The following is a 26983-nucleotide window of genomic DNA, read 5'->3' as shown; positions in this document are numbered from 1 at the left end:
GTCCCATAACCACCGGTGATGTGGCTGCCGCCATTTTAAAAGGGGCGTATCATTGTGTGTCCAAATCGCCCGCCTGTTTCAGGCGATCGGCCCCTTTTAATATGGAAATCAGGGTCATGTGATGTAATTGGGACCGTGATTGCCATTTCAAGGTGGAGCTGGTTGGAGCCTGCGCTTTGCTCACTCCGATCAATTCCATAGGCCCACAAAGGTAAATGTGGCATTATTTTCTGGGCCCCTCAGAGGAGCAGGAGTGAGCTTCCTGAGCACACAAAAATAATCTGGGCCGCTGCCACCCTGGGGCGCCCCCCCCCCTCTGCGATCATGACCCTCCCCTGCCCCCCCGACCTACCCTGCTGGCAGTAACACCGGGGTCCCCCACCTCCGCGATCGCGACCCCCCTCCCCTCCCTACCCTGCTGGCGGTCACCTGGGCCGATCGAGGCTGCGATCAATGTTTGGCGCAACTATCTGTACTTGGAATCATCTCTTGAATTCAAAACCACTCCATGTGCGACAGTAAGTACAGAATTGATTCTCTTACCATCCACATTTGAATATATGGCTTCCGGCTCTGCATCCGGGGCCCTAAATAAATGTCGCACACCAGATAAACACATGGGTTAATTTGCAGCATCTTTACTACAGAACAATGCTCTCCTGTACATCTAACCAACACAATGGGGGTAACTGTCTCATCCAACGACTGGGCAGTAAACGGACAGATTGATCACCCTCCTATTGTAGAACCCACCCGATTCTCATCCCATTCGTTTCAATCCAATAAAAATTAGGGCGAGTTACCCAATGAGTGGGCGATCGGCTGCCAGATTACTGCCCGGGCAATGATGGTGAAAATGACCCCCAATAAGTATAAAGCCCCCAGATATATAGAGAAAGAGATCAGAGAGAACAAGAGTCTTGGCTTCTTTATAACACATACAAGGCCTGTCACGCTTAAAAAGAGAGCACAGAAAGAGCAAGAGTGAAGAAAGAATTAGAGAGAGAAATAATAAGAGAAAGTGAGGGGGAAAGAAAATGAGAGAGAGTGGGAGAAAGTGAGGGAGCACAGAGGAAAGGAGTGAGAGAGCGAGAGAAAAATTGAAAAAGAACGAGAAACAAAGAGTGAGAAAGAGCAAGAGAGAAGGATTAAGAGCGAAAGAGAGAAAGGCTAAGAGAGATAGAGAAAGAATGAGAAAGAGTGAGTGGAAGAGGTAGAAAGGGTGCGAGCAGGGGAGAAAGAGAGAACAACCGAGGGAAAAAGAATGAGAGAGAGAGGGGGGAACTTCAACTTGCGCTGGCCATAGCTATGGAAAGACTTACTGTCCTGTTCCCGCTCCAGTCCAGCCCAGCATCTTTACTGGGTCCTTTAGTTAGGTGCCCGCCTCATTAATATATGCTAATCGGGGTCCTATAACATCCATGATGGCATTTTAATGGCCTAGTGAATGGTGATAGCCATTGCTGGTGCCCCCATTCAAGGGGAGAGAAAGCTCTGTAAAGGTAAGTCAAGAAACTTTCCTTAGTGGCACTTGGTGAAGCAGGAGTGCTCCTCTGGACCCCACGAGGAAAGGCTGAGCTCCCTCTCCTCACCCATGCTTAGACCCCCAGAGACTGAGCTTGGTGCTGGCAGGCTGTCTCTGGACCCAGAGAGGAAAGGCTGAGCTCCCTCTCCTCACCCACGGTCAGACTCCCGGGGATTGAGCCTGGTGCTGGCAGAGAGAGACAGAGAGAGAGAGCGAGAGAGAGACAGAGAGAGACAGACAGAGGCAGAGAGAGAGACAGAGACAGAGGCAGAGAGAGAGAGTAGAACTCTGGATTAACATTATTTCCAGTATACTTTTGTTTCATAGAGGTTTTATTTCTTAAACAGGCCCAAGGTTTCTTTCTGTGTTTTTTTTTGCCTCTCCCAGGAGATTGGGCGGTTCCCTGGGTGTGTAGGGGAGAGATGTGGGGGTGATGTGCTGAGCTTCACCATACCAGGGTGCGACAGGCCCGATTGATCAGCTGTTTTTTTTGCGTGTGTTGATATGAATTGGGTGCAGTGGGAATGCACGTGGTTCTCAACACGCCCAATCTTCCAGGAATTAAGGCCAATCAATCCTCCGATCTGCAGTCCTGCTGGGCAAGGTCCTGCCCCAGGCGTCGAGTCTTATCAGCATCTCATATGTGTACCAATCATTTCAGGGGACGGGTTTAAAAATGATCATAACACAGGTGTGATACTTACCCATCTGGTTTTGCAGTGCTGGTGAAACAAATCCATGGTCGTATGTAGAATATTGCCACAAGAACACAGATTAGGATAAGTAATCCCAGGAGGGAGCCTGTGACAGCCCCAATAACCTTTGAAGACCAAACCATTTCATGGGAAGACGACTGTTCTGTAACATATCCAGAAGATATGGTGACTGCAGCATCAGTAAGAAACATAGATCACTGGGGAACACTGAACTCGGTTCACAAACATCTACTGCCTCCATCAGGTCCCTTTATCTGTAGTGGGACCAGGCCAAATGCTGACTCATTTGAGTTTACATTAATCCCTCAGTACTGAGGGACTGCTGCACTGTCGGAGGGTCAGTACTGAGGGAGTGTTGCACTGTCAGAGGGTCAGTACTGAGGGAATGTTGCACTGTCGGAGGGTCAGTACTGAGGGAGTGCAGCACTGTCGGAGGGTCAGTACTGAGGGAGTGTTGCACTGTCAGAGGGTCAGTACTGAGGGAGTGTTGCACTGTCGGAGGGTCAGTACTGAGGGAGTGTTGCACTGTTGGAGGGACAGTACTGAGGGAGTGCTGCACTGTTGGAGGGGCAGTACTGAGGGAGTGTTGCACTGTCGGAGGGGCAGTCCTGTAGGAGTGCTGCACTGTCGGAGGGGCAGTCCTGTGGGAGTGCTGCACTGTCGGAGGGGCAGTGCTGAGGGAGTGCTGCACTGTCGGAGGGTCAGTACTGTGGGAGTGCTGCACTGTCGGAGGGGCAGTCCTGTGGGAGTGCTGCACTGTCGGAGGGTCAGTACTGTGGGAGTGCTGCACTGTCGGAGGGGCAGTACTGTGGGAGTGCTGCACTGTCGGAGGGTCAGTACTGTGGGAGTGCTGCACTGTCGGAGGGTCAGTACTGTGGGAGTGCTGCACTGTCGGAGGGGCAGTCCTGTGGGAGTGCTGCACTGTCGGAGGGTCAGTACTGTGGGAGTGCTGCACTGTCGGAGGGGCAGTGCTGAGGGAGTGCTGCACTGTCGGAGGGGCAGTGCTGAGGGAGTGCTGCATTTGTCACAGGTCAGTGGAGTCTGGATGGGAGCAGCCCAGGTCCTATAAGAAAGAAAAAGGGCCATTTTCAAGGATCTTGTGAGTGTATTTTCATTGTCTGAGTATTCTGTGTAAAGTCAGTTGCCGGTTTCATTCATGGCATTACCTTCCATACACAGGATAACATAGCAGCACCTCTTAACACAGAACAGCCCCTCTTAACACAGAACAGCCCCTGTTAACACAGAACAGCCCCTCTTAACACAGAACAGCCCCTGTTAACACAGAACAGCCCCTCTTAACCCAACGGTACTACAGTAATCATGGGTGACTTTAATCTACAAATAGACTGGCCAAACCAAATTAGCAATAATACTGCAGAGGATGAATTCCTGGACTGTGTACGAGATGGTTTTTTAGACCAGTACATTGAGGAGCCAAGCAGGGAACAGGCTATCCTAGATTGGGTATTGTGTAATGAGAAGGGATTAATTAATAATATTGTTGTGTGGGGTCCTTTAGGGAAGAGTGACCATAACATGATAGAATTCTTCATTAAGATGGAAAGTGAAGCAGTCCAATCCGAAACTAGAGTCCTAAATCTAAGCAAAGGAAACTACAAAGGTATGAGGAGTGAGTTGGCTATGATAGATTGGGAAGCTTCATTAAAAGGCATGACGGTGGATAGGCAATGGCTAACATTTAAGGAACGAATGCATGAATTGCAACAATTATACATTCGTTTCTGGTGCAAAAACACAAAAAGAAAAGTGACCCAACCATGGCTAACAAAATAAATTAAGGATAGTATTAGATCCAAAGTGGAGTCATATAAAGTTGCCAGAAAAAGTAGCAAGCCTGAGGATTGGGAGCAGTTTAGAATTCAGCAAGAAAGGACCATGAGATTAATTAAGAGGGGAAAAATAGAGTACGAGAGTAAACTTGCAAGGAACATAAAAGTGGACTGTAAAAGCTTCTACAAGTACGTAAAAAGAAAAAGATTAGTGAAGACAAATGTAGGTCCTTACAGTCAGAAATGGGAGAATTTATAATGGGGAACAATGAAATGGCAGAGCAATTAAACAAATACTTTGGTTCTGTCTTCACGGAAAAGGACACAAATAACTTCCCAGAAATGCTAGGGAACCAAGGGACTAGTGAGAAGGAGGAATTAAAGGAAATTAGTATTAGTAAAAAAATAGTGCTGGAGAAATTAATGGGACTGAAAGCCAATAAATCCCCAGGACCTGATAATCTGCATTCTAGAGTACTAAAAGAGGTAGCTATGGAAATAGTGGATGCATTAGTTGTCATCTTCCAAAATTCTATAGATTATGGAACAATTCCTGCAGATTGGAGGGTGGCAAATGTAAACCCACTATTTAAAAAAGGAGGAAGAGAGAAAACAGGGAACGACAGATCGGTTAGCCCAACATCAGTAGTAGGGAAAATGCTAGAATCTATTATAAAGGATGTGATAACAGGACATTTAGAAAATATCGACAGGATTAGACAAAGTCAACATGGATTTATGAAAGGGAAATCATGTTTGACAAACCTACTGGAGTTTTTTGAGGATGTAACTGGTAGAATAGATAAGGGAGAACCATTGGATGTGGTTTATTTGGATTTTCAGAAGGCCTTTGATAAAGTCCCACATAAGAGGTTAGTGTGCAAAATTAAAGCACATGGGATTGGCAGTAATATACTGGCATGGTTTGAAAATTGGTTAACAGATAGTAGGGATAAATGGGTCTTTTTCGGGTGGCAGGCAGTGACGAGTGGGGCACCACAGGGATCAGTACTTGGGCCCCAGCTATTCACAATATATATCAATAATTTGGATGAGGGAATCAAATGTAATATTTCCAAGTTTGCTGAGACACAAAACTAGGTGGGATCGTAAGTTGTGAGGACGATGTAAAGCGGCTTCAAGGCGATTTAGATAAGTGAGTGAGTGGGCAAATACATGGCAGATGCAGTACAATGTGGATAAAAGTGAAGTTATCCACTTCAGAAGGAAAAACAGAAAGGCAGAGTAATATTTAAATGGTGATAGATTGGGAAATGTTGATGTACAAAGGGACTTGGGTGTCCTTGTACGCCAGTCACTGAAAGCAAACTTAGAACCCTAGAACCATAGAAAAGATACAGCACAGAAGGGGGCCATTCGGCCCATCGTGTCCGCACCGGTTCGAAGAACAACCGGGTGCCCATTCTAATCCCACCTTTCAGCACCCAGTCCGTCGCCCTGCAGCTTACAGCACTTTAGGTGCAGGTCCAGGTACTTTTTAAAAGAGTTGAGTATCCCTGCCTCAACCACCAATTCGGGCAGCGAATTCCATACACCCACCACCCTCTGGGTAAAAAAGCTTTTCCTCATGTCCCCTCTAATCCTTCCACCAATCAGCTTAAATCTATGTCCTCTAGTTCTTGAACTCTCCGCTAGGGGAAACAGATACTTCCTGTCTATTCTATCTGGGCCCCTCATAATTTTGTACACCTCAATCAAGTCAACCCTCAGCCTCCTCTGCTCCAAGGAAAACAATCCCAGCCTATCCAATCTCGTAGCTGCAATTCTCTATCTGGGTCCCTCATAATTTTGTACACCTCAATCAAGTCACCCCTCAGCCTCCTCTGCTCCAAGGAAAACAACCCCAGCCTATCCAATCTCTCCTTGTAGCTGCAATTTTCAAGCTCTGGCAATATTCTTGTAAATCTTCTCTGCACTCTCTCCAGAGCAATTACGTCCTTCCTGTAATGTGGTGACCAGAACTGCGCACAATACTCCAGCTGTGGCCTTACCAGCGTTTTATACAGTTCCATCATTACATCCCTGCTTTTGTATTCTATGCCTCGGCTAATAACGGAGAGCATTCCGTATGCCTTCTTCACAACCTTATCTACCTGTACTGCCACCTTCAGGGACCTGTGCACATGCACTCCAAGGTCTCTCACTTCCTCTACCCTTCTCAATATATTCCCGTTTACTGTGTATTCCCTTTTACTGTTTGCCCTCCCTAAGTGCATTACCTCACACTTCTCCGGGTTGAACTCCATTTGCCACTTTTCCGCCCACTCCACCAACCCATTGATATCTTCTTGGAGTCTACAGCTATCCTCTTCACTATCAACTACACGGCCAATTTTTGTGTCGTCTGCAAATTTTCCAATCATGCCCCCTACATTCCAGTCCAAATCATTAATATGTACCACAAACAGCAAGGGACCCAACACTGAGCCCTGTGGCACACCATTGGAAACAGATTTCCATTTACAAAGACATCCATTGACTTTTACCCTTTGTTTTCTGTTACTGAGCCAATTTTGGATCCAATTTGCCACATTTCCCTGTATCCCATGGGCTTTTACCTTTCTGACCAGTGTGCCATGTGGGACCTTGTCAAATGCCTTACTAAAATCCATGTAGACAACATCCACTGCACTACCCTCATCAATCCTCCTTGTCACTTCCTCAAAGAATTCAATCAGATTTATAAGGCATGACCTTCCCTGAATAAATCCATGCTGACTATCCCTGATTAAACCATGCCTTTCCAAGTGACAGTTTATCCTATCTCTCAGTATTGATTCTAATAATTTGCCCACCACCGAGGTAAGACTGACCGGCCTATAATTGTTCGGCCTTTCCCTTGTACCCTTTTTAAACAATGGTACTATGTTTGCAGTCTTCCAGTCCTCCGGTACCTCCCCTGTATCTAGTGAGGATTGGAAAATGATCCTCAGAGCATCCGCTATTTCCTCCCTGGCTTCCTTCAATAGCCTAGGAAACAATCCATCCGGCCCTGGTGACTTATCAACTTTCAAGGATTCCAGTCCCTCTAGTACTTCCTCTCTCGTTATGTTTACCTTATCCAATATTTCACACCTCTCCTCTTTAACTACTATGTCCGGATCATCCCTTTCCTTTGTGAATACGGAGACAAAATATTCATTTAAAACCCTACCCACATCCTCTGCTTCTACACACAAGTTACCCTTATCATCCCTGATAGGTCCCACCTTTTCCTTAGCTATCCTCCTGTTCTTGATGTACTGATAAAACATCTTTGGGTTTTCTTTAATCTTACTGGCTAATATTTTTTCATGCCCTCTCTTTGCTTTCCTTTTTTATGTCATCCCTGTACTTTCTATACTCCTCTAGGCATTCTGCAGTATTTAGTTTTCTGTGACAGTCATAAGCTTCCTTTTTCTGCTTTATCTTGCCCCGTATACTTCTGGACAACCAGGGGGCTCTAAATTTGGCAGTGCCACCCTTTTTCTTTGAGGGGACGTGTCTGCATTGTACCCGTAGAGTTTCACTTTTTATTGCCTCCCACTGGCTTGCCACTGATTTCTCCTCAAATAATTGTGTCCAGTCCACTTCTGCCAAATCACCTCTTCGTTCTGCAAAATTTGCCTTCCCCCAACTTAAAACGTTTACTCCTGATTTAACTGTCCTTTTCCATAATAATGCTAAAACTAACTGAATTGTGGTCACTATCCCCAATATGGTCACCCACTGTCACTTCACCCACTTGCCCATCTTCATTTCCCAGGACTAAATCTAGAATTGCATCCCCTCTTGTTGGGCTTGTCATGTACTGGCTAAAAAAGTTCTCCTGGACACCGATCAAGAATTTTGCACCCTCTGTGCCCCTCACACTGTTTGAAACATGCAGGTGCAGCAAACAGTTAGGAAGGCAAATGGTGTGCTGGCCTTCATTGCAAGAAGATTTGAGTACAGGAGCAAGGATGTCTTACTGCAGTTATACAGGACCTTGGTGAGACCACACCTGGAGTATTGTGAGCAGTTTTGGTCTCCTTACCTAAGAAAGGATATACTTGCCATAGAGGGAGTGCAGCAAAGGTTCACCAGACTGATTCCCGGCAGGACTGTCGTATGAGGAGAGATTGGGTCGACTCGGCCTATATTCACTCAAGTTTAGAAGAATGAGAGGGGATCTCATTGAAACATATAAAATTGTGACAGGGTTAGACAGACTGGATGCAGGGAGGATGTTTCCCCTGGCTGGGGGGTCCAGAACGAGGGGTCACAGTCTCAGGATATGGGGTAGGACATTTGGGACTGACATGAGGAGAAATTTCTTTACTCAGAGGGTGGTGAACCAGTGGAATTCTCTACCACAGAAGGCAGTGGAGGCCAAGTCACTGAATATATTTAAGAAGGAGCTAGATAGATTTCTAGACACAAAAGGCATCAAGGGGTATGGGGAGAGAGCGGGAATATGGTATTGAGATAGAGGATCAGCCATGATCATATTGTAAACAATTTTACAACACCAAGTTATAGTCCAACAATTTTATTTTGAAATCCACAAGCTTTCGGAGGCTTCCTCCTTCCTCAGGTGAATGTGGAACTGAAATCCTCGAACCTATCGCATTTATAAATCACAGAACAATGCCTGGTGATTACAGAGAGTCTTTTCAACTGCCCGTTGCCAAGGCAACCAAAGTGTTCAGACAGATAGGTGTTACCTACAGGGCCACCGAATATACAAACGGCCAGAACTAAAAAAACAGATGATGTGGAGATGCCAATTAAAAAAACAGAGCGAGAGAGGTAGAAACATCGAAACATCCGGAAGGAAAAGACAGCAATTGACCCGTTATATTAAAAACAGATAACATTTGTTCGCTGGTGGGGTAACGTGTAGCGTGACATGAACCCAAGATCCCGGTTGAGGCCGTCCTCATGGGTGCGGAACTTGGCTATCAATTTCTGCTCGACGATTTTGCGTTGTCGAGTGTCTCGAAGGCCACCTTGGAGTACGCTTACCCGAAGGTCGGTGGCTGAATGTCCTTGACTGCTGAAGTGTTCTCCGACTGGGAGGGAACCCTCCTGTCTGGCGATTGTTGCGCGGTGTCCGTTCATCCGTTGTCGCAGCGTTTGCATGGTCTCGCCAATGTACCATGCTCTGGGGCATCCTTTCCTGCAACGTATGAGGTAGACAACGTTGGCCGAGTCACAGGAGTATGAACCATGCACCTGGTGGGTGGTGTCCTCTCGTGTGATGGTGGTATCTGTGTCGATGATCTGGCATGTCTTGCAGAGGTTACCGTGGCAGGGTTGTGTGGTGTCGTGGATGCTGTTCTCCTGAAAGCTGGGTAATTTGCTGCGAACGATGGTCTGTTTGAGGTTGGGTGGCTGTTTAAAGGCGAGTAGTGGAGGTGTGGGGATGGCCATAGCGAGGTGTTCGTCGTCATTGATGACATGTTGAAGGCTGCGAAGAACATGGCGTAGTTTCTCCGCTCCGGGGAAGTACTGGACGACGAAGGGTACTCTCCCAGGATATGACGCTCGACTCATCGATCGACAGTTCCGACGGGCCACAGCGGAAAATCGCATAGACCTCCTCAGAAGACTAACACGGGACACAACCAACAGAGTACCCTTCGTCGTCCAGTACTTCCCCGGAGCGGAGAAACTACACCATGTTCTTCGCAGCCTTCGACATGTCATCGATGACGACGAACACCTCGCTAAGGCCATCCCCACGCCTCCACTACTCGCCTTTAAACAGCCACCCAACCTCAAACAGACCATCGTTCGCAGCAAATTACCCAGCTTTCAGGAGAACAGCGTCCACGACACCACACAACCCTGCCACGGTAACCTCTGCAAGACATGCCAGATCATCGACACAGGTACCACCATCACACGAGAGGACACCACCCACCAGGTGCATGGTTCATACTCCTGTGACTCGGCCAACGTTGTCTACCTCATACGTTGCAGGAAAGGATGCCCCAGAGCATGGTACATTGGCGAGACCATGCAGACGCTGCGACAACGGATGAACGGACACCGCGCAACAATCGCCAGACAGGAGGGTTCCCTCCCAGTCGGAGAACACTTCAGCAGTCAAGGACATTCAGCCACCGACCTTCGGGTAAGCGTACTCCAAGGCGGCTTTCGAGACACACGACAACGCAAAATCGTCGAGCAGAAATTGATAGCCAAGTTCCGCACCCATGAGGACGGCCTCAACCGGGATCTTGGGTTCATGTCACGCTACACGTTACCCCACCAGCGAACAAATGTTATCTGTTTTTAATATAACGGGTCAATTGCTGTCTTTTCCTTCCGGATGTTTCTATGTTTCTGCCTCTCTCTCTGTTTTTTTTGTTCTGGCCGTTTGTATATTCGGTGGCCCTGTAGGTAACACCTATCTGTCTGAACACTTTGGTTGCCTTGGCAACGGGCAGTTGAAAAGACTCTCTGTAATCACCAGGCATTGTTCTGTGATTTATAAATGCGAAAGGTTCGAGGATTTCAGTTCCACATTCACCTGAGGAAGGAGGAAGCCTCCGAAAGCTTGTGGATTTCAAAATAAAATTGTTGGACTATAACTTGGTGTTGTAAAATTGTTTACAATTGTCAACCCCAGTCCATCACCGGCATCTCCACATCATGATCATATTGAATGGCGGAGCAGGCTCGAAGGGCCGAATGGCCTATTCCTGCTCCTATTTTCTATGTTTCTATGTCAGAACAGCCCCTCCTAATCCAGAACAGCCCCTCCTAATCCAGAACAGCCCCTCCTAATCCAGAACAGCCCCTCCTAATCCAGAACAGCCCCTCTGAATCCACAAGAGCATCTTTTAATGATCAATTACCAAAATATTTTCCTCATTGTCCTCTACCATTCACAAGCTTCTGCTAATTCAGACTGTGCAGCCCGAGTCCTCTCCCACACAGAGTCCCATAAACTCGTCAACCCCCAGTCTCACTACTGGCTCATCTTGCCTTCCATTTGAACATCTTTCTCCTCATTAAATCCCTCCACAGGCTCAGCCCACCCACGTTTAGAATTCCTTTTCACTCACGTATCATAGTCCGCACTCTCTCCTTGGCTCCTAAAACAAATGTCTTCTATCATATCTTTGGTCCTCCCACCAAATTCCGTCACTTCCTGCTCGAAACCCAACTCCAACTCTGCCCCCAACCCTCCGACTTTATAGAAATCTGAGGTCATAGAGTCATAGAGTTATACAGCACGGATAGAGGCCCTTCGGCCCATCGTGTCCGCGCCGGCCATCAAGCCCTGTCTACTCTAATCCCATATTCCAGCATTTGGTCCGTGTTCAACTTTATCTCACAAGGGTATATAAGATATTTAAAGGGACAGAGAAAGTAAACTGAACCAATACTTTCAGATATATCACAGCAGGACAGAGAGGGCACGGGATGCTGGGTACCCACATTTCCTCCAAACAGTAACGGTGAAACAAAGTCCAGATTCTCATTTTATATCACCGCTTTTTGTAAGGTCCATTTTTTGAAAAGTCTGAGCTCTTTTGGTATTTTATATCCTTTTCACTTTTATATAACTTTAGAACAGAACATGGCATATTCTAACTGCATATATAGTAATTTAAACTAATATATTGTAAATTGTACTTACTGGTTATATTGAGCTGGGTTCCATTCCCACTGATATCTCCCCACACTTTACAGTAATAGACGGCAGTGTCACTGGGCTGCACGTTTGTGATTGTCAGAATGAAGCTGTTATTGGCGATGTCTCTGGAAGGCTGGAAACGGTCAGTGAACCCTGGGCCCCCTCGTGTGTTGTTCATTACATCGTGTGTTAAAACCCACTCCATATCTTGCCCTGGTAGTTGCCGGTACCAGTGGACATCGGTGTCTCTCACTGTGGCCTTCTGTATGGTGCACTGTAACCGGGCTGTCTGACCCTCTGTGACACGTTCCAGGCTCGGAGACTGGATAATAACGGGAGCACCTGCACATTAGGAAAAAACATAAGCAATCTGAAGGATCAGCATAGGAAGCACGGGATAGGGTTTAACAAGAGAGAACAGATGACCATACTGAAGCACTGGGGTTAGTTTATTACTGATTCAGACAAAACAATATCTGCACTGCACCCCCCCTCCTCCCCATGCCTGAATTCCTGGACCATAGATCTCTTTAAAGGTGGGACTGCAGATCAGCCATGATCTTATCAAATGGTGGAGCAGGCACGAGAGGCTGAATGGCCTACTCCTGTTCCTATGTTCCTAGAAAAGATCAGGAAGAAAACAGATGGTCTTTACACAAAGGAGCACTGAATAACGTAGAACAAACGAGTGACTGTACCTCGGCCTTTCCTGCTTTAATACACTGAGGGAGATCCTCTACCTCATCATAGACCTGGGGTTGTACCTTGGCCTTTCCTCGTGGTAAGACTCAGAATCATACTGGGTGAGATCAGCTGACTCAGAGACCAAGAATTGTACTTAGCCCTTAGTGGGGCTCAGTACCACAGCAAGAAATGCATTTACCCAGTCAGCCATCAGGGACCTTATTTCTTGCGTATCTCAAATTAAAAGTTTCTAATATAGACTAGGAGCTTCCCTGGCAAAGATGACAAAAGAATTAGTAACAAGAAAGGGCATTTAGCCAAACCCAGCTCGTCCCAATACACAGTTCCTGTGTTAAGATCCAATCCAATAGTCTGTGCTTTTTATTTGAATATCCAGAAACACCGTTCATTATTGTTACTGTGAGTGTGAGCTAACATTTACTTACTGGTTACATTCAGCCGAGTTCCTGCTCCAGAGACACGGCCCCACACACTGCAGGTATAGAGAGCGGTGTCACTGGGCTGCACGTCTCTGATGGTCAGAAGGTATATGTTCCTGGCGACTTCTCTGGAAGGCCAAAATCGATGAGGGAAACCTCTTTTCCAAATAGGGGTGGGTTGTAAACTTATCACCCATGTGGACTTTGTCCCAGGCCTCTGCTGGTACCAGTGTACATTGGTTGTACTCACACAGGCATCATACATGGCACACCACAGCTGCACAGTCAGCCCCTTCACCACAGTAATAACTGGGGGTGATTGAATAAGGATCGGGTCATTCACTGCCCCTAGAAAGGTAAACATTTACAGCATGAAATCACGGAACAAAAACAACAAATGGTAAGGCAGTAACTTAACAACTTTTACGATCTCTCTCCGTGTCAGATTAGAAGCCTTGAATATTCACGGGATTCTCCCCGATTCTGCTGACGTCCCGCCAGAGAATCCCCGCGGAAATTCCAGGCGACAGATTAGAAAGGGATGAACATCTCTTTAGCTGCAGCTATGATTTATAGGGCCCAATATTAGCAGGGCAGCAGGTTCGCAGTGGGAGGTTGACTGGGCGCATGGGGAACGCGCCCAGTGAAATCAGTGTGCTCCGCATGGAATCGCAGGCTAATTGGAGCCACTTACCTTGGCTTCCGGGTTTCCCGCTGGTAAGCTGCGCAGTGGACGGGCACTGTCAGCTGGAGGAGCCCTATTTAAAGGGGCAGTCCTCCACTGACTGATGCTGCAGAAAATAGGCAAAAGTACAGCATGGAGCAGCCCAGGGGAAAGGCTGCTCCCAGGTTTAATGATGCCTCACTCCAGGTCTTATTGGATGGGGTGAGGAGGAGGGGGAGGACAGAGATATTCCCCCCGGCGGGCGGGAGGAAGTGGCCTGCCTCTGCCACCAAGAAAGCCTGGCTCGAGGTGGCAGAGGAGGTCACCTGCACCACCAACATATCGCGCACCTGCATACAGTGCAGGAGGCGCTTCAATGACCTCAGTAGGTCAGCCGAAGTGAGTACACTTACTCATTCCCCTACACTCCGTCGACCACATCACTGCCCCCACCCCTGTAAGATTCTCAAAATTCACAGATCCCCCAAAACTCGTAGGAAAACCCTAAAGAAAAGAACTTTAGACTCTTTTCTAACCATTTCAGGGTGATGAAATATTGGGCCTAACAGAGGGTGATTCAAGGTCAAAAAACAAGATTTGGTATTCTAAAAAGGCATGTTTGGGCTTGTAAAGGGGAAAAAGGCTGCAACAGGAGTTGGGATCAATCCGTAATAGACGGTTTGAGTATTGGAGTTAATCAAACTGTCTGGGGAACTGTGTGACCTCACTCAGCCCCTACCAGACATTTACATTCAGACAATAGACCCACAGAAGAGCAGTCCCCACCCAAATTACAGGACCCATCCAAAACATGCATGAAACAAATTCAATCAACCCACTCCATGGAAATCTCAGGCCCAGTCAGGAAACTTGAAACCTGAGCACAATGACTACAATCAAGCAAGAGCTCAACAACTCATGAAACCAACCCGAAACCACTTCACACATTTCATAAACAAGTTACTCTTAACGAGCCAGCCAAAATCTTACAATAAACCGGGTCAGATTTGGCGCGCAGATAAGGAGGCTTCAATTAGTATAATTGAAGGCCCATTTTCTCAAGAAGATCAATTTTCAGACAGGAGTTCGACAGCTCGGGAGACAACAGTTCAACCAGGCGAGGGGGCAACAGAAAGAAGTTCAACAGAGAAGGTCAGCAGCTCAAGAAGCAGGCCGACACACAAGAAGAAACCAGAGCAACAGCCCCAGTGACCATCGGACACCTCGCGGCAACAAGGGCCTTACGAAACAACCAATCGAATATTACCACCAACCAACCAGGTAATATTGGGCTACCACGACCAAAGAAAACCAACTGGGGAGAAAACCGAAGATCCGCAAAGTTTCCACTCTACAATCTATTCCTGACTTACCCCTGGGTGAGTTTCTACTCAAAAGACTTTAAATCCTATCACTTTACGAAGAAAAGTGGGTACTCACCCGATAGATCCAAGACACACCCTACCGCATCAGCGGACTCGCGAAGACTGACCAGCTACACAGTTGAAGTCCTCTACCACGTCCGGAGTACGGCAAACACCAACCAACACATACAGCGAACCCCGAAATCGCGAACCAGCTCACCATTCGTTTGGTGAGCATTATCTCTGGTCCTTTAGAGCCCAACTCAGCTAGTATAGTGGGATTGGGAGGGGTGAGGTATCTTTCTACTGTAATTTCCCTCGTGTGTACCGAAGTGTTCCCCATTTTATTAGAGTGTTAAGATTGTTGTGTTGTATTTCCTCTCTTGAATAAAGATCAAAGTTTCTTGCACCAAAACCAGTTGGCTGCTGCACTTTTGTCACAACCCCCAAATAAGTCCAAGGTCCAGAATCAAGGGAGTGGGAGCGATTCGAACCGCTCAGAAGTCAGAGGTGAAGCTGACACACACCACCACCCCCTACACCCCACATCTCCTTCTGCACTGCCAACACTACTCTATCACATCACTCCTCACACCCACTCAAAGCTCATCCTCATCTCACCTGCACTTACTCACCTCGCCAGTACTCATCCCACCACTACCACGCAACCCAATCCTCATACAATCTCATGGCTCTATCTCATACTCACCCTCTCATGCATCTCTTTCACGGTCAGCCTTATTCAACCTGCCACTACCTGTGCTGCAGCCAACTCACATTACATATTATATTGTCACCACTACTGCCATGTCTTCGCGAATCTTGTCTGGTTTGTGCAATAATGCCCTTTCCTGAGGATCACTATGAAGACCCACAACTGATGCCACCCATTGTGTCACTGCAGAGTGGGTGTAGGTGTATTTGCTGGGCTCTTTTGTGCAGATGACTGAGAGACGTCGGCGATGTCCCTGGTGGCACCCTGGAAGGATGCGGAGGAGAAGTTGTTGAGGGCAGTGGTGAATTTGACAGCGACAGGTAAGAAGATGGTGCTCGGGCCAGCCGGGAGCAGCTTGGCATGAAAGAGGCTGCAGATGTCCACGGCTACATGTCGAGTGACTCTGAGCCTCCGTGTGCAGTGCTGCTCAGAGAGGTCCAGGAGGCTGAGCCTCGGTCCGTGGGATCTGTGGCGAGGGTAGTGCCATCTGCGACGCATCTCTCTCTGCGGTTGCCCTCCCTCCTGCTGTACAGGTGGATGTGTCACAGCACTGTGTTGTGGAGCTCCACGTGTCAGAGGTGGCCGGCGAGGCTGGTGAGGCTGGTGATGCTGTTCGCCCTCCGAGGAGGTCATGACTGCAGCTACGGCGGCCCCCATCCGCAAGATGTACATCTGAGGGGGTCCGCAAGGTAGGTACATGTCTCCGGACCCCGGGGTAAGTGTGCAAGTTGGTGACTTTGACTGTCAGGAGGAGGGTGGTGGGGGCCAAACTTTGTCCCAAGTGACGGAGCGGCCTCCTGCAATGGGTGAGGGTCTCCCCACCCCACCTGTCAAATGGACCTTTGCAGCTGCTACAGGCTGACAGCTGCAACACGTCCATTCGAGCTGGGAGTGTTTCCCCCAGTGTGGGAAACATTCCCATTTTGTTCTAAAATCCCACATAGTCCCTTAATCAGGTCAGTTAATGACCTGAAATACCTAACTAAATATTGTCAAGTGGCATCCTGCTGGCTTTAATTGCCTGCGGGATTCCCACCAGCGGGGGCTGCGCGCGCACGCCAGCGCGTCAGCGGGGAACCCGGAAGTGCGCGGGTTCTGGGGGGGGGGCTCCGCTACCGGGCCGGGATTCTCCGATTTTCGGAGCCCCCCCGCGGGAAACGCACCCGATAGCGGGTGGTAAAATTGAGCCCCAGGTCTCCAGACAACCTGAAATACCTAAATAAATACTTTAAGAGGCACCCCGCCAGCATTAATTACCGGCGGGAGTCTCACATGCGGGGGCTGCGCACGTTTGTCAGCGCGTCACTGGGGAACCCGGAAGTGGGCGAGTTGGGAATCCCCAATTTTCGTAGCCCCCCAGCCACAAACGCACCCGATCAGGGGTGCGGAAATCGAGCCCATAATCTTTATTCAGGAGCGGCTGCTGCTACCCTGGGGGATGGAAAATAAATAGTCGCAAATTAACACAGTGGAATGTCACCCCAGTACGACTGTCCGATGGTATAACGTTTACAGATTTCTGTGGCTGAAGGCAGCCCGTCCCAGTGATAACACTCCTTCTGCAGAGACCCCTGCTCGATGTGAAAGCGTGGTCTAACTGGGCGATTAATAGTGACGGACAGGAGTATCCTGTCTTTACACATGGAAAGTGTCAGGAGCTGCCTGTCTCCATGTCTAGCGTCACATGATCTCAGCGCTCTCTGCTTTTCACAAAGTGCGCACTGTCCGTAAGATATTACCAAACAAGGGCTTTGGGGGAAAAGGTCGGAATGAAAATTGGCTGCCTTACCAAACGACAATCCGACAGCTCATGGTCACTTTTACTGATACCAGATTTTTAAATTGAATTCAAATTCTCAAACTGCCCATGGTGGGATTTGAATTCACGTTCTCTGGATTATTAGTCCAGTAACAAAGCAATAACTACTTGCATTTATACAGTGCCTTTAACGTAGTAAAATGCCCCAGGCACTTCCCAGCAGCGTTATCAAACAAAATTTGTCAAGAGCCACAAAAGGAGATATTAGGACAGGTGACCAAAAGTTTGGTCAAAGAAGTAAGTTTTAAGAAGTATCTTAAAGGGGGAGAGAGAGGCGGAGAGGTTGAGGGAGGGAAATCCAGGGCTTAGGGGCCCAGACTGCTGAAGGCACGGCCGCCAATGGTGGAGTGATGAAAATGGTGGATGCGCAAGAGGCCAGAATTGGAGGAGCGCAGAGATCTCGGAAGGTTGTCGGAGATTACAGAGATAGGGAGGGGCGAAGCCATGGAGAGATTTGAAAACAAGGATGAAAATTTTAAAATCGAGTTGTTCCTGGATCAGGAGCCAATGTAGGTCAGCGAGCACAAAGATGATGGGTGAACGGGACTTGGTGCGGGTTACGATACTGGCAGCAGAGTTTGGTTGAGCTCAAAGTAAACACCACATTACCATCTACTCTCTCTGTACACGCTCTCTCTGCACACGCTCTCTGTACACGCTCTCTCTGTACACGCTCTCTGTACACGCTCTCTCTGCACACGCTCTCTGTACATGCTCTCTCTGCACACGCTCTCTCAGTATACGCTCTCTCTGTACACACGCTCTCTGTACACACTCTCTGTACACGGTTTCTCTGCCCACAGTCTCTCTCTCTGTCTACAGTCTCTCTCTCTGTCTACAGTCTCTCTCTCTCTGCCCAGTCTCTCTCTCTGCCCACATTCTCTCTCTCCTCCCAGTCTCCCTCTCTCTGTCCACAGTCTCTCTCTTTCCTCCCAGTCTCCCTCTCTCTGCCCACAGTCTCTCTCTCCACCCACAGTCCCTCTCTCTGCCCACAGTCTCTCTCTCTCTGCCCACATTCCCTCGCTCCGCCCACAGTCTCTCTCTCTGCCCACAGTCCCTCTCCCTGTCCACAGTCTCTCTCTGTCTCTCTGCCCACATTCCCTCTCTCTGCCCACATTCCCTCGCTCTGCCCACAGTCTCTCTCTCCACCCACAGTCCCTCTCTCTGCCCACAGTCCCTCTCTCTGCCCACAGTCTCTCTCTCCACCCACAGTCCCTCTCTCTGCCCACAGTCCCTCTCTCTGCCCACAGTCTCTCTCTCTCTGCCCACAGTCTCTCTCTCCACCCACAGTCCCTCTCTCTGCCCACAGTCCCTCTCTCTCTGCCCACAGTCTCTCTCTCTCTGCCCACAGTCCCTCTCTCTGCCCACAGTCCCTCTCTCTCTGCCCACAGTCTCTCTCTCTGCCCACAGTCCCTCTCTCTGCCCACAGTCCCTCTCTCTCTGCCCACAGTCTCTCTCTCTCTGCCCACAGTCCCTCTCTCTGCCCACAGTCCCTCTCTCTCTGCCCACAGTCTCTCTCTCTCTGCCCACAGTCCCTCTCTCTCTGCCCACAGTCTCTCTCTCTGCCCACAGTCCCTCTCTCTCTGCCCACAGTCTCTCTCTCTGCCCACAGTCCCTCTCTCTGCCCACAGTCCCTCTCTCTCTGCCCACAGTCCCTCTCTCTCTGCCCACAGTCTCTCTCTCTCTGCCCACAGTCTCTCTCTCTGCCCACAGTCTCTCTCTCTCTGCCCACAGTCCCTCTCTCTGCCCACAGTCCCTCTCTCTGCCCACAGTCTCTCTCTCTCTGCCCACAGTCCCTCTCTCTGCCCACAGTCCCTCTCTCTCTGCCCACAGTCCCTCTCTCTCTGCCCACAGTCTCTCTCTCTCTGCCCACATTCCCTCGCTCCGCCCACAGTCTCTCTCTCTGCCCACAGTCCCTCTCTCTCTTCCACAGTCCCTCTCTCTGCCCACAGTCTCTCTCTCTCTGCCCACATTCCCTCGCTCCGCCCACAGTCTCTCTCTCTGCCCACAGTCTCTCTCTCTGCCCACAGTCTCTCTCTCTGCCCACAGTCCCTCTCTCTCTGCCCACAGTCCCTCTCTCTGCCCACAGTCCCTCTCTCTCTGCCCACAGTCTCTCTCTCTGCCCACAGTCTCTCTCTCTCTGCCCACATTCCCTCGCTCTGCCCACAGTCTCTCTCTCTGCCCACAGTCTCTCTCTCTCTGCCCACAGTCCCTCTCTCTGCCCACAGTCCCTCTCTCTCTGCCCACAGTCTCTCTCTCTGCCCACAGTCTCTCTCTCTCTGCCCACATTCCCTCGCTCTGCCCACAGTCTCTCTCTCTGCCCACAGTCCCTCTCTCTGCCCACAGTCCCTCTCTCTCTTCCACAGTCTCTCTCTCTGCCCACAGTCTCTCTCTCTGCCCACAGTCCCTCTCTCTCTTCCACAGTCTCTCTCTCTGCCCACAGTCTCTCTCTCTCTGCCCACATTCCCTCGCTCCGCCCACAGTCTCTCTCTCTCTGCCCACAGACCCTCTCTCTCTGCCCACAGTCCCTCTCTCTGCCCACAGACTCTCTCTCTCGTCCCAGTCTCTCTCTCTCTGCCCAGTCTCTTTCATTCCACAGTCCCTTTCTCTGTCTGCACTCCTATTTCACTTCTCCTTTTCCCCTTTTCCTCCTGTCCATCCCTGAATCTGGTAACTCCTGAATCTGGGGTACAGTCCCACGGATATCTGGGATCTGGTAACTCAGGCTGGGGAACGATATCAGGGTGCTGGCTTACTTACAGTACCTTGACCAAGTGGCCATTGTTCACGGGTGAGCTGAGCCAGTGTGTGTGCATTGCTGCACCATCTGACTGTGAGACTTAACACAGCCAAGCCCCAAATCTGCCCTCACTCCGTGTCCACGCAAGTCCTCTGTGGACAGCGATCGGGAACAGGACCTCCGGCTGATTTTTCTTTCCCACCATAGCCCAGGACTGCTAAAGCCAACTCTTAGAGCCCCCACCCACCCCCGTCAAGCCTAGCCACAGACCAAAGCTTGGCCCTGGGCCCTTTCCGAACTGTCCATATCTCAGTAACATGCCACATGTTACAGTAGTGCATTTCCCCACTATTTCCCTACCAGTGTACTCACCAGCAACAAAGCAGAAGATCAGAGTGACTGAAACGGGTGCTCTGAGAATCATTTTGATTCCAAATGCTTTGGTGAGTGATTTGTAATTGGATAAAGAATGTGGCAGAGTTAACTGAACCTTTCTCAATTTCCCTGTTCCTTTGTTTAGAATCCTTATTTGGTACTGAATGAGGAAGTAACAACGCAATGGCTTTCCCCGGTTGAACCCAGCACGCTACCCGCAGATTTATTTATCAACCCAAGAAGCAGCGTAATTGGAACTGATGATGTTTAAGTACAAAACAAAATCTTTATGTAAACAGCTTGGAAACAGCAGAGGAGAATGAGCCTGAACCCTTTCCCTCTCAACACAGAGAAGGAAAAGATCTGTAACGACTTATAGAATAATACAATCATAGAAAGGTTACAGCATGAAAAGAGGCCATTTGGCCCATCGAGGCTGCGCCGGCTCTATGCGAAAGCAATCCAGCTAGTCCCACTCCCCCGCCCTTTCCCAGCAGCCCTGCAAATTTTTTTCCAGTTCCCTTTTGAAGGCCATGATTGAATCTGCCTCCACCACCCCCTCGGGCAGTGCATTCCAGATCCTAACCACTCGCTGTGTAAAAAAGTTTTCCTCAAGTCACCTTTGGTTCTTTTGCCAATCACCTTGAAACTATGTCCTCTGGTTCTTGACCCTTCCACCAATGGGAAGAGTTTATCTCTATCTACTCTGTCGAGACCCTTCATGATTTTGAATACCCCGATCAAATCTCCTTTCAACCTTCTCTGTTCCAAGGACAACAACCCCAGCTTCTCCAGTCTATCCACGGAACTAAAGCTCCTCATCCCTGGAATCATTCCAGTAAATCTTCTGCACCCTCTCTAAGGCCTTCACATCCTTCCTAAAGTGCGGTGCCCAGAATTGGACACAATACTCCAGCAGTGGCCAAATCAGTGTTTTACAAAGGTTCATCATGACTTCCATACTCTTGTACTCTATGCCTCTATTTATAAAGCCCAGGATCCCGTATGCTTTATTAACCACTTTCTCAACCTGCCCTGCCACCTTCAATGATTTGTGCTCATATACCCCCAGATCTCTCTGTTCCTGTACCCCTCTTAGAATTCTGCCCTTTAGTTTACATTGCCTCTCCTCGTTCTTCCGACCATTCTGCCACGTGTCCGCCCATTCCACCAGCCTCTCGATATCCTCTTGAAGTCCATCACTATCGTTCTCACTGTTCACTACACTTCCAAGTTTTGTGTCATCTGCAAATTTGGAAATTGTGCCCTGTACACCCAAGTCCAAGTCATTAATATATATCAAGAAAAGCAGTGGTCCCAGCACTGACCCCTGGGGAATACCACTGTACACCTCCCTCCAGTCCGAAAAACAACCATTCACCACTACTCTCTGTTTCCTGTTACTTAGCCAATTCTGTATCCATGCTACTAGAATCATAGAATCATAGAAGTTACAACATGGAAACAGGCCCTTCGGCCCAACACGTCCATGTCGCCCAGTTTATACCACTAAGCTAGTCCCAATTTCCTGCACTTGGCCCATATCCCTCTATACCCATCTTACCCATGTAACTGTCCAAATGCTTTTTAAAAGACAAAATTGTACCCGCCTCTACTACTGCCTCTGGCAGCTCGTTCCAGACACTCACCACCCTTTGAGTGAAAAAATTGCCCCTCTGGACTCTTTTGTATCTCTCCCCTCTCACCTTAAATCTATGCCCTCGCGTTATAGACTCCCCTACCTTTGGGAAAAGATTTTGACTATCTACCTTATCTATGCTCCTCATTATTTTATAGACTTCTATAAGATCACCCCTAAACCTCCTACTCTCCAGGGAAAAAAGTCCCAGTCTGTCTAACCTCTCCCTATAAGTCAAACCATCAAGTCCCGGTAGCATCCTAGTAAATCTTTTCTGCACTCTTTCTAGTTTAATAATATCCTTTCTATAATAGGGTGACCAGAACTGTACACAGTACTCCAAGTGTGGCCTCACCAATGCCCTGTACAACTTCAACAAGACATCCCAACTCCTGCATTCGATGTTCTGACCAATGAAACCAAGCATGCCGAATGCCTTCTTCACCACCCTATCCACCTGTGACTCCACTTTCAAGGAGCTATGAACCTGTACTCCCAGATCTCCTTGTTCTATAACTCTCCCCAACGCCCTACCATTAACGGAGTAGGTCCTGGCCCGATTCGATCTACCAAAATGCATCACCTCACATTTATCTAAATTAAACTCCATCTGCCATTCATCGGCCCACTGGCCCAATTTATCAAGATCCCGTTGCAATCCTAGATAACCTTCTTCACTGTCCACAATGCCACCAATCTTGGTGTCATCTGCAAACTTACTAACCATGCCTCCTAAATTCTCATCCAAATCATTAATATAAATAACAAATAACAGCGGACCCAGCACCGATCCCTGAGGCACACCGCTGGACACAGGCATCCAGTTTGAAAAACAACCCTCGACAACCACCCTCTGTCTTCTGTCGTCAAGCCAATTTTGTATCCAATTGGCTACCTCACCTTGGATCCCATGAGATTTAACCTTATGTAACAACCTACCATGCGGTACCTTGTCAAAGGCTTTGCTGAAGTCCATGTAGACCACGTCCACTGCACAGCCCTCATCTATCTTCTTGATTACCCCTTCAAAAAACTCAATCAAATTTGTGAGACATGATTTTCCTCTCACAAAACCATGCTGACTGTTCCTAATTAGTCCCTGCCTCTCCAAATGCCTGTAGATCCTGTCCCTCAGAATACCCTCTAACAACTTACCCACTACAGATGTCAGGCTCACCGGTCTGTAGTTCCCAGGCTTTTCCCTGCCGCCCTTCTTAAACAAAGGCACAACATTTACACAACAAAGGCACAATCTTCAGGCACCTCACCTGTAGCTGTCAATGATTCAAATATCTCTGCTAGGGGACCCGCAATTTCCTCCCTAACCTCCTATAACATCCTGGGATACATTTCATCAGGTCCCGGAGATTTATCTACCTTGATGCGCGTTAAGACTTCCAGCACCTCCCTCTCTGTAATATGTACACTCCTCAAGACATCACTATTTATTTCCCCTTTAATTTCATGGGCTTGAATCTTGATGATAAGCCTATTATGCAGCACTTTATCAAATGACTTTTGAGAGTCCATATACACCACATCAACCACAACCACTCGCATTTTTCTGCATTAAATTTCATCTGCCACATGTCCGCCCATGCCACCAGCCTCTCTATATCCTCTTGAAGTCCATCACTATCGTTCTCACTGTTCACTACCCTTCTAAGTTTTGTGTCATCTGCAAATTTGGAAATTGTGCCCTGTACATCCAAGTCCAAGTCATTAATATATATCAAGAAAAGCCATGGTTCCAGCACTGACCCCCTGGGGAACACCACTGTACACCTCCCTCCAGTCCAAAAAACAACCGTTCACCACTACTCTCTGTTTCCTGTTACTTAGCCAATTCTGTATCCATATTGCCACTGCCCCTTTTATTCCATGGGCTTGAATCTTGATGATAAGCCTATTATGCAGCACTTTATCAAACGTCTTTTGAAAGTCCATATACGCCATATCAACCATATTGCCCTCATCTACCCTCTCTGTTACCTCATCAAAAAACTCTATCAAGTTAGTTAAACATGACTTGCCTTTAACAAATCCGTGTTGGCTTTCCCTGATCAATCCACACTCATCCGAGTGACTGCTAATTCTGTCCCGGATTATAGTTTCTAAAAGATCTCCCACCACTGAAGTTAAACTGACTGGCCTGTAATTGCTGGGTTTATCCTTACACCCTCTTTTGAACAAGAGTATAACATTTGAATTCTCCAGTCCTCTGGCACCACCCCTGTATCGAAGGATGATTGGAAGATTATACTCTGCCAGCATCTTCTTCCTTGGCAAAGACAGAAACAAAGTACTCATTTAGTACCTCGGCCATGCCCTCTGCCTCGATGAGTAAATCTCCTTTATGGTCCCTAATCGACCCCATCCCTCCTCTTACTACCCGTTTACTATTTACATGTCTAGGATGTCCCTTTTATGTTTGCGGCCAGTCTATTCTCATACTCTCTCTTTGCCCCTCTTATTTCCTTTTTCACTTCCCCTCTGTACTTTCTATATTCAGCCTGGTTCTCACTTGTTTTATCAACTTGATATCTGTCATACGCCCCTTTTTTCTGCTTCATCTTACTCTCTATCTCTTTTGTCATCCAGGGAGCTCTGGCTTTAGTTGCCCTACCTTTCCCCCTCGTGGGAATGTACCTAGACTGTACCCGATCCATCTCCTCTTTAAAGGCCCATTGTTCAATTGCAGTTTTGCCTGCCAATCTTTGATTCCAATTTACCCGGGCCAGATGTGTTCACAACCCCTCTGAAATTGGCCCTCCTCCAATGAGTATTTTTACTTTAGAGTGGTCCATCTACTTTTCCATTGCTATTCTAAACCTTATGATACTATGATCACTGTTCTCTAAATGTTTCCCCATTGACACCTGCGCAACTTGGCCCGCCTCATTCCCCAAAACCAAGTCCAGCAATGCCTCCTTCCTCGTTGGGCCCGAAATGTATTTGTCAAGAAAGTTCTCCTGAACACACTTCAAAAATTCCTCCCCGTCTTCACCCCTTATATTATTACAATACCAGTCTATATTAGGATAGTTGAAGTCCCCTGTTATCACTAATCTATGGCTTTTCCACCTCCCTCATTTCCCTGCAAATTTGCTCCTCTATATCCTTCTCACTAGTTGGTGGCCTGTAGAATACACCCAGTAGTGTAATGGCACCTCGATTGTTTCTTAACTCTAACCAAATCGATTCTGTCCTTGACCCCTCCAGGATATCCTCTCTCTCCAGCACTGCAATATTCTCCTTAATCAATACTGCCAACCCTGTCCTTTCTTTCCTTCCCTATCTTTCCTGAACACCTTGTATCCGCATTTATAGAAACACTTTTAACATGGAAAAATGCCCAAAGGTACATCACGGAGGCATAAGGGGAAAAGTGGCTGTCGAGGTGTGGAAGGAGATATTAGGAGGGGTGGCCATCAGTTTGGTCAAAGAGATAGGTTTTAAGGAGAGTCTTAGAGGAAGGAGAGGAAGGTGGAACATTTAGAGAGGAAATTCCAGAGAATGGGACTTAGGTTGCTGAAGGCAAGACCACTAATGGTTGGGCAAAAGGAGAGGCGGAGGGGATGCACGAGATCAGTGCCAGAGGAACGGAGAATTTTGGGGGGGGCGGATGCAGCACTGGAGGCGGCTTCAGAGAGAGGGAGGGCGGGGCTGTGGAGGGATTTAAACACAAGGCTGAGAATATTAAATTTGGGACCTGGAGCCAATGTAGGTGAGCGAGCACTGGGATGATGGGCAAATGGGACTAAATGTGGGCTAGGAGATAGGATACGGGCACCCAGCACCCAATCTGGAGCCATTCAAGAGGCAGCCAGATACTTTGATTGGGATTTCAGGGTTCCATGGGATAATGAGCAAGGTGGGCCAAATGGCCTCCGACATCTGTACTTAAGTTTGTGAACTCCTTCAACTGCTTATTCCTAGTTATAGTTAGTCACCGGTGAGCAAAATACAAGAGTATGAGTTTCACCTGCCATGTTGCAATTACAGTTAATCACTACACAGGGTTTCTGAAGCAGAATGAACCATATTCGCGACATACACTGTATCTCGTATAGGAACCATATTCCCTACATACACTGTACCTCCTATAGGAATCATATTCCCTACATACAATGTATCTCCTATAGGAACCATATTCCCTACATACACTGTATCTCCTATAGGGACCATATTCCCCACATACACTGTATCTCCTATAGGGACCATATTCCCTACATACACTGTACCTCCTATAGGAACCATGTTCCAAACATACACTGTATCTCCTATAGGAACCATATTCCCTACATACACTGTATCTCCTATAGGAACCATATTCCCTACATACACTGTATCTCCTATAGGAACAGTATTCCCTACATACACTGTATCTCCTATAGGAACCATGTTCCCTACATACACTGTATCTCCTATAGGAACCATATTCCCTACATACACTGTATCTCCTATAGGAACCATATTCCCTACATACACTGTATCTCCTATAGGAACAGTATTCCCTACATACACTGTATCTCCTATAGGAACCATGTTCCCTACATACACTGTATCTCCTATAGGAACCATATTCCCTACATACACTGTATCTCCTATAGGAACCATATTCCCTACATACACTGTATCTCCTATAGGAACAGTATTCCCTACATACACTGTATCTCCTATAGGAACCATGTTCCCTACATACACTGTATCTCCTATAGGAACCATATTCCCCACATACAATGTATCTCCTATAGGAACCATATTCCCTACATACACTGTATCTCCTATAGGAACCATATTCCCCACATACAATGTATCTCCTATAGGAACCATATTCCCTACATACACTGTATCTCATATAGGAACCATATTC

General features: G+C 47.9%; 1 protein-coding gene across 3 annotated transcripts in view; it reads right to left on the bottom strand.

Annotated features, from left to right (window-relative positions):
* Positions 1-26983, bottom strand: part of LOC137324335 (uncharacterized) — an 85551-nt gene that overhangs the window by 2705 nt on the left and 55863 nt on the right. For all 3 annotated transcript variants that reach the window (XM_067988498.1, XM_067988496.1, XM_067988497.1), the window contains 4 exons: positions 12798-13139; positions 11671-12009; positions 2230-2383; positions 544-587 (listed from right to left, as the gene is read on the bottom strand). In XM_067988498.1, coding sequence (XP_067844599.1) covers positions 544-587; positions 2230-2383; positions 11671-12009; positions 12798-13139 — 879 coding nt within the window. The remainder of the gene's footprint in view (positions 1-543; positions 588-2229; positions 2384-11670; positions 12010-12797; positions 13140-26983) is intronic.

Source organism: Heptranchias perlo, chromosome 8, assembly GCF_035084215.1.
Source record: "Heptranchias perlo isolate sHepPer1 chromosome 8, sHepPer1.hap1, whole genome shotgun sequence".
NCBI lineage: Eukaryota > Metazoa > Chordata > Chondrichthyes > Hexanchiformes > Hexanchidae > Heptranchias > Heptranchias perlo.
This window is presented reverse-complemented; position numbering and strand designations above follow the sequence as displayed.